The sequence below is a fragment of the Vicia villosa genome, linkage group LG6, assembly GCF_029867415.1.
Source record: "Vicia villosa cultivar HV-30 ecotype Madison, WI linkage group LG6, Vvil1.0, whole genome shotgun sequence".
Taxonomy (NCBI): Eukaryota; Viridiplantae; Streptophyta; class Magnoliopsida; order Fabales; family Fabaceae; genus Vicia; species Vicia villosa.
Window position 1 is genome coordinate 137,301,691 of NC_081185.1, and position 12,806 is coordinate 137,314,496.

The window sequence follows — 12,806 nt, forward strand, 5'->3', positions numbered from 1 at the left end:
ATTTCGGTGGCTGTATTCTCTTCGGCGGCGATATGATACTACTTATTAGTGATGAACTGTTTACATATTAGTTCAATGTAGCACAACTGTTGTATATGATTGATAGCTGCTGATATCGGTAAATATGATTCTGCTTGTTTGATAGCTGCTGGTTTAGGTGGGGTTGGTTTTGTCTGTCCGTTAGTTCTAGTTCAGGTTGGAGTGATATTATGTAATATGTCCATGTTGTATCAAGCGGAACAATTTGGTGTATTTTGCTCTTTCAAAAAAATAAAAAACTACATGTTCTGATCAAAGCCTCTCCCAAGTTCATGAAAGTTAATACAAATGGGTCCTACAGCCATGGTCAAAGTGACTTGTGGTGACATTATCATAAAATCAAAATTGTGAAAATATAATATTAATGGGTCCTATAGATAGCCATGGTCAACCTGAAATATTAATGAATATTAATGTAAGATTGGATCAAGAAATTCTCTTCTGGCAGAAATAAGAGGAATCTTCTTTAAACTTCAAATAACCCAGAGAAATGTAATTTACAAATGCCATTCTCGAAATGGATTTCATAAACATCGTCAATATGATTCAAAATCGACATACTTCCATATTTCGCATTCAACTCCTCCTATGAAAAGATCATGTCAATTATTAATCTTTCAGGTTGGACTATTCAGGTTGTGCTGTAGAGCTTTTAATTATGCTATGTTAAGCAAGCATGGAAGTTGATATCATATCCTGTTAACATCATCACTAGTTTATTCAAAATTAGATACTTTTTTTCAGAAATGATTTCCGAAAACAAAGTTTGTTATTTGGGACGGCTATAAATAAACATGAAAACACAATTCACCTTAATTTAAACTTCAGATTCAAAATTGTGTGGCATGGACTCAATTTATGGAATCTTATTCAACCTGTCATCCAGGCCACCCAAGGGGAGGCTCTCGCATTGAATCGTATTCAATCAATCTCATGACTGTATTTAATAATTATTTTAATATTATAAAAAATAATTAGACTTAAAAAGACCTCAAATCATGCTTTAAGCCTTTAAATTTGTTTGTTTAGCCGGCCCTGCGTCATTTCTCGAATCTTCAATATTAGTGAACTTTTTAACATTGTGCAGCTGAATGCAGATCAAATGTCACTTCTCAGGTTTCCAATTTGGAGTTTCTGAAAACAAAAATGACTGTGGAATGACTGATGAAAGTGAGCAGGTACAATGCAACCACCGAAACCATTTCCTGCAGACTTGGCAGCAGCGCAAACAACGAGAAATGGTCCATGATACAGCAGCACATAACTCCTCAACATGGACAGTACAAATGTATTGTACATGCATATTTTTCATCTGCTCACAAGGTCAACACATCAACCACAAAATCATAATTCAAGACCGCTCTCAAATTAGAATAATACTACGATAGAACAATTCAAATAACTGAATTGTTGACAATGCAAATTCACAGTTCAAGGTTGAACTGTGTCCAATTCGGCTGAGTTTCTAAAATATTGGTTTCCAGTCACATATCTGCACAAGTCACAAAATAAACAGGTTCCTGTAGAGTAGACAGGGCAATTTTGAATAATCTGGTTGGAGTAGAGTAAACAAATATGTCAATCATCACTTCAGATGCAGGATGTACTAAACATTGCACATATACAACTGTTTTCCATAATTTTGTTATCGCATTTTTTAATAGATGCATAATTTACTTTGTCACGGTAAAGCAGAAAAATTCTTTAAGTTACATAGCATTGACATTCTAATAGTTTCCTTCTTAAGCAGGAATTATAACATCTATGATATTCCAGCCTATAGATGTCTCGTACGATAAATTACAAGAATAACAAAATCAACCACCCCGGGCCTCTCTCCTTGTAGCATCGTGCAATAGTTCAATGTCCACACCTTCTGGAGGCAATTGCACATATCTCACCACCGATCCTCTGATGAAGCAGTTCCTTACAGAAAGCTGACATCAAACAATAATGTGTTACTGACTAATAAGTAATCGAAATAGAACCAAATCTGAAGCAAGTTAGGTCAATCAAATTAAGGAAAACATATACAGCATAATTAATCGGAAAATAACATACAGCTGTACTCTTTGCATGCAAAAGCTGATCAGATGATTCGAGAAATTTGTTAAAATTTTAGTTAACTCAGTTCCCTTGAGCCCAAAGGTAAATTCTGTAAACCTTATGCAAATACCATAGTAAAATATATCATTTATCTAATCTACTATAGCAGCATACCCACACATTTATCCTATATGGTACAAAAATACAACATATTAAACTCTCTATGTTCATATCTTTTTTTAATGGCATACCAAATTAACCTATTATTCATTTCAGGGCCATTAGACTTAATTGTGAGGTATCCCCTTCAAACAAAAAGCTATTAATCGGTTATAAACAAACTCAACAAACATGGTTGTCAAGATCACTTGCTTAATATTGCAATCCCATAGTGGAATGCTACATAGAAAATATTGGCTGCAATCCCCATGGAAATTTGTAGAAACAGTGGGATCGTAATACTTTCATGAGCCTAGTGATAGTTTAAGCTGCACTACAATGTGAGATAATGACACGGCCATCAACAACAACCAGCCACAGATGCCATCAACAACAATCCTTCACGTGAGTCTGTCTCTCATACCAACTCCCCGCCTGTCTCAAATCTATGTTTATCTCTATTCCTCAACTTCTCTATCCATATCACAATTTGGACGTCCAAAATTCCAACACTCTTCCCAATTACCAACGCCCTTCAAGATATAAGTTATAACTTTAAATGTTTAAATTTCTCCAATTTCATGAAGAAATAGTATAACAAAAATAGGAAAGATGAACATTAGTAGGCTGACTCAAATTTACTGTGGCTATAATTGTGCAAATTTACTGATTTTCAACTCAGTTTGAATGTGGATAATATCACCTCGTTGAATAAAATTTGTAAGCCATAACATTTAGCACAAATCAAAGAAAAGAAAGCAACTAATCAGTGAAAACATTCTCACAAATACATTCAATATACATCCATTTCACATTAACAAACAAAGAGCCATGTAGAAGAAGAGTAACAATGTGACACAACTCCAACAACGAAAAACAAGGATCCAAATGATGACATCGATAAAGAACCAAAAGTTACAATGATGGAAATGTTCATATTTAACAGTTCTGCTAAGAACCCAATACAACAACTAGTTTCAACATCGTTTGGGATTTGATTAAGATCTAAAATACAGATACACAAATAAAATCCAGATAATTTAGCACAACACTATAATCAAGGCATAGTCATCACATTTATTTATACTTCTAAAATTTTTCCTCCATGAAAGTGAATGCTACCCGAACTGATTTATCGTTTGGGATTTGATAAAGATCTAAAATACAGATTACACAAATGAAGTCCAGATAATTTTTTAGCACAACTATAATCAAAGCATAGTTATCACATTTATTTCTACTTCAAAAATTTTTGCTCGATGAAAGTGAAGGCTACCCGTAACGATTACCAACAAGAAACTTTCACCTCCTCCCTCTGATAGTCGAGTCCCCATATTGAGTAGTACAGGATGCTTGGTAGAGTATTTAAGTGGTTTCGTTCTTCCTCCTTGATGGCTATCTTTTAAGGGAGAATTCTCCAAGAGTTTGATTACTTATCAATTGGTACCATAGCTGGTTGTCAGTGGCTTGGAGTGAGCAACCAACAAAAGGGCTGGCAAAAAGGCCAAGGAAAGCGTCATAAAATATGCCAGTTTCCACAACGGACGCTCTTAGGGACGGTGCTATGATACAAACTTGGACACTATAGGGTGCCCGAGTCCCACATCAAGTAGTATGGGATGCTCAGTGCTAGAGGTGAGCAGAGATAAGATACCCACCCGAAACCCATATAAACTGGCAGATGCTTTTGGAGAAACGGGCAGGTCTAGTTAGAGGTCAGGTACAAGTTATGAAGAAAGCAGAGTAAGCTCGGTTGCAAAAGGTCAGTTGCGCGTCCGAAATTACAATCCATCAGTACCCATAACCCCAAAGCATATGTAACTTTAATGGTTGTTGGGTTTGAACTACAAGCATAATCTGTTGCAAGCCTGCTACTGGTCTTGAAACTATGCCTGTTGCTGGATAAAAACACCACCTCAATACAACCTACCTCTGCTCTAACCTATTAGGAGCCACCTAATACTGCTGCTCCATCCACCATTATTAGATATGTGAAAAATATTATATTTGAAATGATGAAAAGAAGAATCAAGAACAATATATCTCCTCTTTTTGGACTGTCTGGCTATTTCTCAATGATATGTTCGAATTAAAATTCACAACAAATCAAAAGAATCAATCACCTTCAAGACCAAATATATTCATCGATTTTGATTTATCAAATCATTTATTTTGTACTTGTTTCAATATTTTTCTCACACTTATTCTTCAACTAAAAAAAATGATAGTTGTTTTCAAAAACCGAAGAAAAAGTAATTCTCAGCGTGAGGGAGATAGAGCCAAGCTGAGTCTGATATACCCAAACCAATCCATCCGCCCAACATGCTACCAATCCAACCCAGCACCCGTTCAAACCGTTCCCCCCTGATAGCTAGCTTTTTAAATACTAATCACCCTCCCTAATCACACAGAAAAAGAAACCTAATGCAGGTCATGAGCGAAATATCTACATCTTGATTCCTAAAAGTCATTACTAGTGTTAGGGATCGAAGAATGGTAAATGAGCATAATCTGAGTCATGAGAAGTCCAATGATAAAATCTCCTAAATTTTCTAAAACAAGAAAATACCCTTTCCATCCTCTATAGTTTTTCTTTCTACAAAAACTACAATACAATCAAACTAAGTATCCTCCCTAGTTTCCAAATCATATCCACTAAATAACCAAGACCTGAAAAAACTAAACAAATATTTACAAATTAACCAATAAATAAGCACGCAAGTGCCCAATTTGAATCCTAATATGCATCACACCACAAGTCGTAATGAAACAAATACCTAATATACATATATCATGTCTTTATCCTAGAAAACCCTAAACCCTAAATTGAATTTTAATAAACCACAAACCCTAAATCCATACAATTAAAAAAACTAACAACAATAAAACCCTAGAGGGAGAGAGAGGTAGATACCATGTGAGGGTACTTGTCTTGATCAACAACACGAGTATTTTCGAGCTTGATGTTGAGGTATTGATCAACAGAATGCAATGTCCCTCTGATGGCCAAATCGTTCTTGAGTTCTACCGTCACTTCTCTTCCCACCAAATCTTTGAAATACGAGAAAAACAACTACATACAGAAACACAAAATGGAAACATCAAATTACAGAAACTGAAGCAGAGAGTGAAACACAAAGGAAGAAAAGATTACCATTTTCGCTACTGTGAAGAACTAGAGAGAGTGAACGAGAAAGCCAGAAAAAGGCGTGTGGTAGTGGTAGAAGAAAAGGGCTTAACAATTTAACCTTACTAGCCTCCGATATATTTATTAGTATTTTATTTTATTTTATTTTTAATAATAATAAAAATTGAAAGAGGAAAATATTGAGGGTGGAGATCCTCTCGGATTTTAAAAAGAACCGGCATCCACTTTACCATGGTTTTGATAAATAAATATTCAGTTAATATCATAAATGTCAAATTTTTGACCTTTTAAAACTGAAAATTGTTTATCAAACTAATATAATTAATTTTATTTATTTATTTTTAATTAATAATAAGGCCAACTAATTTAATATATGTTAATTTTATTTTAATTTTAGATAATACTTTATTAATTTTACGTCTTAAAGTTCAATGGTCATGTCTCTCTTCTTTTTCTTTTTAAGATGTTCCTAAAGAGTAATTATTTGTTAGAAGGATTTGATGGTGACGCAAGTCTTGCGAGAGAACCATTTTCAAATCGTGAATAAGTTGAAGTATAAGCTCTTTATTCCTAAAGGAATCTCACCAAGTGTTAGGAGATAGTGGGGATCCTTGTTAAAGAGAAGGAATATCTGAAAGTTTACAATGGTGGCTCTAGAGGCTCAAACTCCCTTAGAGAAGAGCCTCAAGGAGTCCCTCAAAGATATCCTAAGCTATGAGAAGAAGTTGGAGAAGAGTTGTCCACACGTAGGGATTAATTAATGGACACTTCTAATAAATATAGAGGGCGAATGAGCAAGTAGCTTTCCTCTACATTGGGCTAGACCTGAGTCAATTGGATCTTTTCAAAGTGGTTTGTGATGGTCAGTTGGTGGAAGAAGATGAAGTGTCGCCTCCTAAGGAGTATAATGTATCTCCTTATGAGGATGCTTAGACTGAACATGGAGGCGACAAGATGGGGGAGGATAAAACTCCTCAGGAGGGTTCTACTCCCCGGGAGAGCATTTATGAGGAAAGGCAAGTTCTATAAGAGGTCTAGTGAACTTAAGGCTTCGTTGTTTCTGCCCTTTATGACTTCTTTTTGTAATCATGTCCGGGTGGGATTTTTGTAATGATTAATGATGTACTGAAGGGTTTTCTTTTGTATTTTTCCCCTTGGGGTTTTGATAAATGAAAAGGTGGTTCTCCTTATTTTCTTTAGTAAACTCTATTTTTAGAATGCTTTGAACAAGTTTCTCGCCACTATATGACTTAACAAAGCGGCAACGATTTCCTACACGAAGATCTAGCATAAGTAATTGTCTCATGGACAAAAATAATTTCCTTATGAGGATCTAGCATAAGTGATTGCCTCAAGAGGCGGCAAAGATTCCTCCATGAAGATATAGCATAAGTGATTTCCTCATGCAAACAATGATTCCTCCATGAGGATTCAACACAGTGATTGCCTCATGGGCGAACAAATCTCAATAGAGGAAGTCTACTGAGCTTCCTTGATTAGCCAACTCTTTCTTAATCTCCCAGTCATCACACCTCACGGTTATAACAGGAATCGTTATCATGTGGATGAATACATGAGGCGTCTATCTTAGAGAAAGTGATCTTAGACTTAAGTTTCCTTCTTGGCTTAATCAGGGATGAAGGACGAGCCTTCTACGATCAAAACTTGACGTGCAAGCCTTTTGCAGATGTAGCTAATCTTCATGCCCCCGACGAACCACGTGTTATGGTGTTAAGGTTGTGATGCATGGGTTTGTTGTAACGCCCTAAACTATTTTCAGGATGATCGACTGAACCCACAAACCAACACGGGTCTTTTCAGTATGCTTTGACCTTACTCACACGTTTTCTAGGAAACTTCTCAGAAGGTCACCCATCCTAAAAATTGCTCCAAGTCAAGCACACATAACCATGGAGTTCTTATGGAACGAGCTACTAAAAAGAAGATGTATCTTGTTGGTATAGATAATACACATCAATCCTTATAAGTTTTCCATCAACCATGTAGTCTCATACCTGCACGGCCTTAGGATCCCTCTCATTCTGATGTGGCGATCACCCTTGCCCTTTTCGGCCTCAGGTGTTACATGCGGTTAGTGGTGGAAATAGGCTAGGCCGAGCTAGGCTTTGCCAAGCCTAAGCCTGGCCTATCAAAAAAACCGAAGCCTAAGTCTGGCCTGAAGTCTGTCGTAGGTTTATTTTTTAGGCTTGAGTCTGGCCTTTTCGAAGGCCTGGTTAGCCTGTTAGCCTACATAAAAGCCTATTTGTTTTAGATATATGTAAATAAGCAATTAAAATAATGTTTAAATAGACTAACTTATTTTAACTTACCTATTCGCATAAGTTCTAGGAGACTATTTGATTAAGAAAATTTATGAAAACAATATTCATCTGGTGTTTTCATCTTATTTTCACAAGTTCTTCAAGATAACCAAGTTTTATTTATGTATTTTAATTCAAAGTACAAAACATAACATAATGATCATAAAAAAGTATTCATATTTATTTAAATAGGTCGGCTTGATAGGCTTAAAAGACTTTTTTTTATGGCATGAGGCCTAGCCTTTTCAACTAAATAGGCTTATAAAGAAGCCTAGGCCTTTTCTATTTAAAAATAATGTGTAGCCTGGCCTGAGCCTATAGAGGCTAGCCTGTAAGCCCTTGTTATTGGTCGGCCATATTTCCACCCCTACATGCGGTGCAACCACCCCTCGCCTTCTTTGGCCTCGGGTGTTACATTTATCCTCGTCTTCATCGCTTGGATCCTTGCCCTTTTTGTCCAGGCTTTCTGTCATACCCCAAAATTTACCCGATATAACCCACATCTTCTAATTTATTAAGGGTGTTAAAAATTAAGAGCCATAGGGTTTAATATATCTATTATTAAAACTCGACCTCTTATAAAATTCCCTTATAAATCGGTTGAAACAAAATGGGGGTATGAATAGCAAATACTTAAGATCTAATTTGACATTGGGCCATTTGTTTTATTTTTTTTCTCATCATTTGTTTATTTTATCATTTTTTAATTTTCATCAAATAATACTATTACTAACTTTTTTACTACTAACTATTAGTATTTAATATTATTAATCTTTATTATTAATATTAATACTAATAGGTGATATCATTATTAAGACTTATTTGTAATATTATTATTATTGGGGTTATTATTACATTGGGCTAATGAGGATAGACAATAAGCCCATGGGATGTAAAACAAAAAAACCTAATTGGATTAATATAAGTAGAATATTTTGAAGACATTGGAGGAGGCCGGTCTTTCGAATCCTAATTTTCTAATCACACGTACAGACGTGTTGCAGGGGGGAGAGGGTGTCGGTCTGAAACAAACACCTATACTGTACAAAATTCCACACACCCGGTGTCCAACACTTCACATACAATTCCATCCACTTTTTAACAATTGACAGCAGCTTTACACCTATAATCTTTGTTTTTTTTTTGGGTTTTGTTTATACTTTTTTAACTAACTTTGAAATAGTATATGTTGTTTCAAGGCTAAATAACCTTTTGTCTTAGTAAAAATTTCACTAACAACACTTTTCTCATGCAAAGTTTCTACAAGATTGCTGTTACAATAAACATCATCATACTAAGCATCTTGTAAACAATAGCAGGCTTGTCATATAAAATTCTGTTTAAAACCCCAATCTTGACATTGGTATAGGTATTCTGTTTACTTATTTTACAGGTTAACAAAAATTCAAAGAAGAAGAAAGAGTTGGATTGAAGCCGAAGATCCCCGTAAGAGCCCAACGCCACCGCAAATATCGATCCCTCTTCGTCGAGCATGGTGCGCCGCCATTGATCTGGCCGCTCCACCCCTCCCGCTGACCCACACCGCCACTATCGGCATAACGTCACCACCGACGATACTCCCTCCTGTTTGCCCTCCACTCACAGCCTCCGCGGCCTCCACGATGACACGGATCCGCCAATCACCACGCGCGAGGATCTTCAAAACGCTCTACCGATAATGCCTTCACGCACCGGCCTTCGATTCACACTCAACCGCACCAAAACCAAATCTGATTCACTACCGCGAAGCATAACAGCAATTCACTGGAAATCTCTGCTTTCTGAAAATAAATCCCTGAGGAAGATGAAGATAGGGGTGCGGATCCCTTTTTATCTTTATTCTCTAACTCTGTTTATGTCAAATTACATTGGTGTTACAGGTTTAACAAGATGTCGCTGCAGCATGAATGGTAAAGGCACATGCCCATCACGTTCAACACAGGGGTTCGATCCCCACATGCCACAGAGTATTTTGATAACTTGCTTGTTTCAAGCTCCCTACAGATCCTGTACGATAAGTCCACATGCTCCTTCCATACACCTGCATCGCATCACTGCTAGATTGATAGCATTCCAAATCCTACACATCAAGGTTTGAGGTGTACCATGGAGCCTCACAGGCAGGCAACACATGATCCTGCCCAGGTTTCTATACTTTTGTTATTTATTTTATTATTTTAATATTTAGATTAAATGTTAAATTAATTATTAAATTAATCTCATTCAAATAGGGTTAGGATAATAAATTATGACTAGGGTTTAGAATTATATTTTCCCGATTATTTTGATTACTCGATTATTTGAGTTAATTGATTTAATTAATTATAATTATTAAAAATCACAAAAACCCTAGAAAGGTTTATTCATCCATTAAGGGTTTGCCCGATCCCATTGCCATTTGGCAAATAACATTAACCATAAATTAATTCTCTCCTCGACCCGACTAAATCTATTAGTCGCATTAGACGAGAGATAAACATTTAAATTCTCTTCTCGACCCGACTAAATCCATTAGTCGCAATAGACGAGAGATAAAATTACAAATTAAAATACATTCAATTTGCTGCCCGCGACGATCAATCTATCGATCTGAGTAACCAGCAATGCCCATTAATCTGTTAGCTATACTGATCAAATCTATTGATCACCGCATCTAACAGTGCCATACTAAATCAGGGTTGTACGCCCAAGACATTAAAAAAAAACACTAAACCACGATACTACGGATATTTATCCCAGCAATTCAAAATGCCTTTCAAATCACAAACTACGATAGGTCATTCAAAAAGCCTTCAAACCATTCAAATCTAATTCTAAGGCGTACAACCCTGTGCCCGAACTACGTTGACTCTGATTCTCCCTAAGGAGATACGTAGGCACTTGGTAACAAGGCGAGTCTCCCCCCTTAAAATCCTAATCAGGTTTAAATCATACCGTTCACCCTTTTCATTTCATTAGCTATTAACCTTAACTTTTAGCCATAAAATTTGACCCTTAGATTCAAAGCCAATAGGAAAGGGTTGAGGGTGCCTAACACCTTCCCTCGACCTGATTATAATAACTTACCCAGATTTCTTAACTGCGTAGGGTTTCCTATTCGCCCTTCAGAATAGGTGGCGACTCTAAAAGTCTATTTTTAGGGCAGGTTGCTACAGCTGGCGACTCTGCTGGGGACTATAGTGATAACAAAACTGTAAATTATTATGCTCCTAGGTTTTGGCAGGGTTTAGGTTTTTGGCAAACTTTTAGGTTTTTGGCAAACTTTTTTTAGGGTTTGGCAAATTTGCCAAAATTAGGGTTTGGGACTAGGATTTAGGGTTTTTCATTTTATTTAAATATTTATTTATTTATTTATTTAAAACTTCCATTTACAGTAATTACAATAATTTAAATGAATATTCGTTTACTTTAATATTTGTTGCTGTACTGCAATTTTGGAGCTACAAATGGCAGGATTTGGGGATCAGGTTCTTATAAATATTTAAATTTAATTTATTTATTTACGGTTTTTATTTACAGTAAATATTTATAGTAGTTTAAATAAATGTTTATTTAAATGATTACTTGTTTTACTGTAAATTTTGGGGATATATAAATTGTTGTTAAACCTAAGCGTGGGAATTATAATAATGACCAGAGGGGAATTACATCGCCTACGAGTCTTATTATAATTCCACTCAGAGTGGGTTGAATATCCGGAAAGGTCTGATACGAGGCTCGACCTTGTTGAGGGCTGGACTTGGTATTTGGCTGATCTGGGAACCTACCCCTAAAACTCGAACCTCATGGATCAATGAGTTGTTCCAAAATCCAAAGAGACAAAAAGTCTCGGCGGCTACGAACGACCCCATGAGACCTTCTAGAACATACCAATGGGAAGGGTAGGCACCCTAAGCCGCTACGTCGAACCTATGAACCTAGGACTTTTGTGCTGCTGTGCTCTTTATGTTTGCAATTTATATACTTCGAATATCTATGCGTTTCGATTTTGCAGGTATCCCCACGTGGTCCCTAGCCTGTAGGGACTCTAGTTTCTAAAGACCATGTCTTTCCCACGAAGGACATCACCATCTATGCATCCCCTAGCCTGTGGGGATTCTATTTTTATATCCTTGTATTCTTACAACTACGCGTCCTTCCCACGATGGACATTTCCATTAACGCACGTCAATTGGCCTCTCGATGGCCATGCGATCTAGTGACTGTCTCGAACGGTCACCTCGTGCCTACACCTACGCACTCCCTAGCCTATAGGGATTTTCTTTCACGCTCGTGTGTTTTCACGACGACGCGTCCTTCCCCGAAGGACAACTTCATTAGCATGCGTTTGATTGGCCTCTCGATGGCCATGAAATCTAGTGACCGTCCTGAACGGTCACTCCATGCTTGTTCCCGCGCACCCTCTAACATGTAGAGTTTGGGATCTCCATTTACACATCACATCCCTAGCCTGTAGGGATTTCTCTTCGTCCATATCGTCCTTAGATAGGTTGTGTTCCGCATAGAGAACCTTCCCACGAGGGACAAATTCATTGGTACACGTTGATTGGCCTCTCGATGGCCATGAGATTTAGTGACTATCTTGAACGGTCACTAGCCGCTATCTTCTGCATACTCTCGAATCCAAGGGATTTCCTTTAGCGTGTCATAACATTTATCCTGCAAAGATTCCAAGAGGGTCTAATGTCGCCTCTAAGGTCATCCCTAGGATCATATGTTACACGTCTGCATACACGGAGTTACAATACAAGGAGTCTCTCGCTTACGCGTGCATTGGCATTTTCATGCATTCATACATTCTCATTTGCATTTCTATCTTCGCCCGCATCCATACCAACCGTGCTAGCCGGTTTCCCGAAACTCAAAAAAAAATCAAAGGATCGTAGACTATGGAGCAAGGAGAATAAAAGATCTTAGTCTTGCCAAAGAAAAAAAAAGATGCCTTTCGCCATGCCAGCCGCATGTCCATGCCCTGTCATAACAGGATTATGAATACAATGAAGGTTGTCATCGAGCAAGGATTAGTTCAACAAAGAGTTCCCTCATAGACACACTCAAGATGTATCTAGTTATAAAGGGGTTCATCTTAGAAC

The 12,806-nt window shown here is 37.0% G+C and overlaps 1 protein-coding gene across 1 annotated transcript; it reads right to left on the reverse strand.

Annotated features, from left to right (window-relative positions):
* Positions 1 to 1,600: 1,600 nt before the first annotated feature.
* On the reverse strand, positions 1,601 to 5,545 carry LOC131610179 (sm-like protein LSM2). The gene is made up of 3 exons (XM_058882062.1): positions 5,399 to 5,545; positions 5,159 to 5,317; positions 1,601 to 1,976 (listed from the first exon to the last, which is right to left on the reverse strand). Exons 1-3 carry the CDS (start codon positions 5,399 to 5,401, stop codon positions 1,857 to 1,859), a joined length of 282 nt encoding a protein of 93 aa, XP_058738045.1. The 5' UTR covers positions 5,402 to 5,545; the 3' UTR covers positions 1,601 to 1,856.
* Between the last annotated feature and the right edge of the window lie 7,261 nt (positions 5,546 to 12,806).

Excerpts from the sequence above, each read along its gene's own strand:
- LOC131610179 (XM_058882062.1), bottom strand. Across the intron at positions 1,977-5,158 it reads AAGACAAGTACCCTCACATG|CTTTCTGTAAGGAACTGCTT; the intron begins GTATCTACCTCT and ends GTTTGATGTCAG.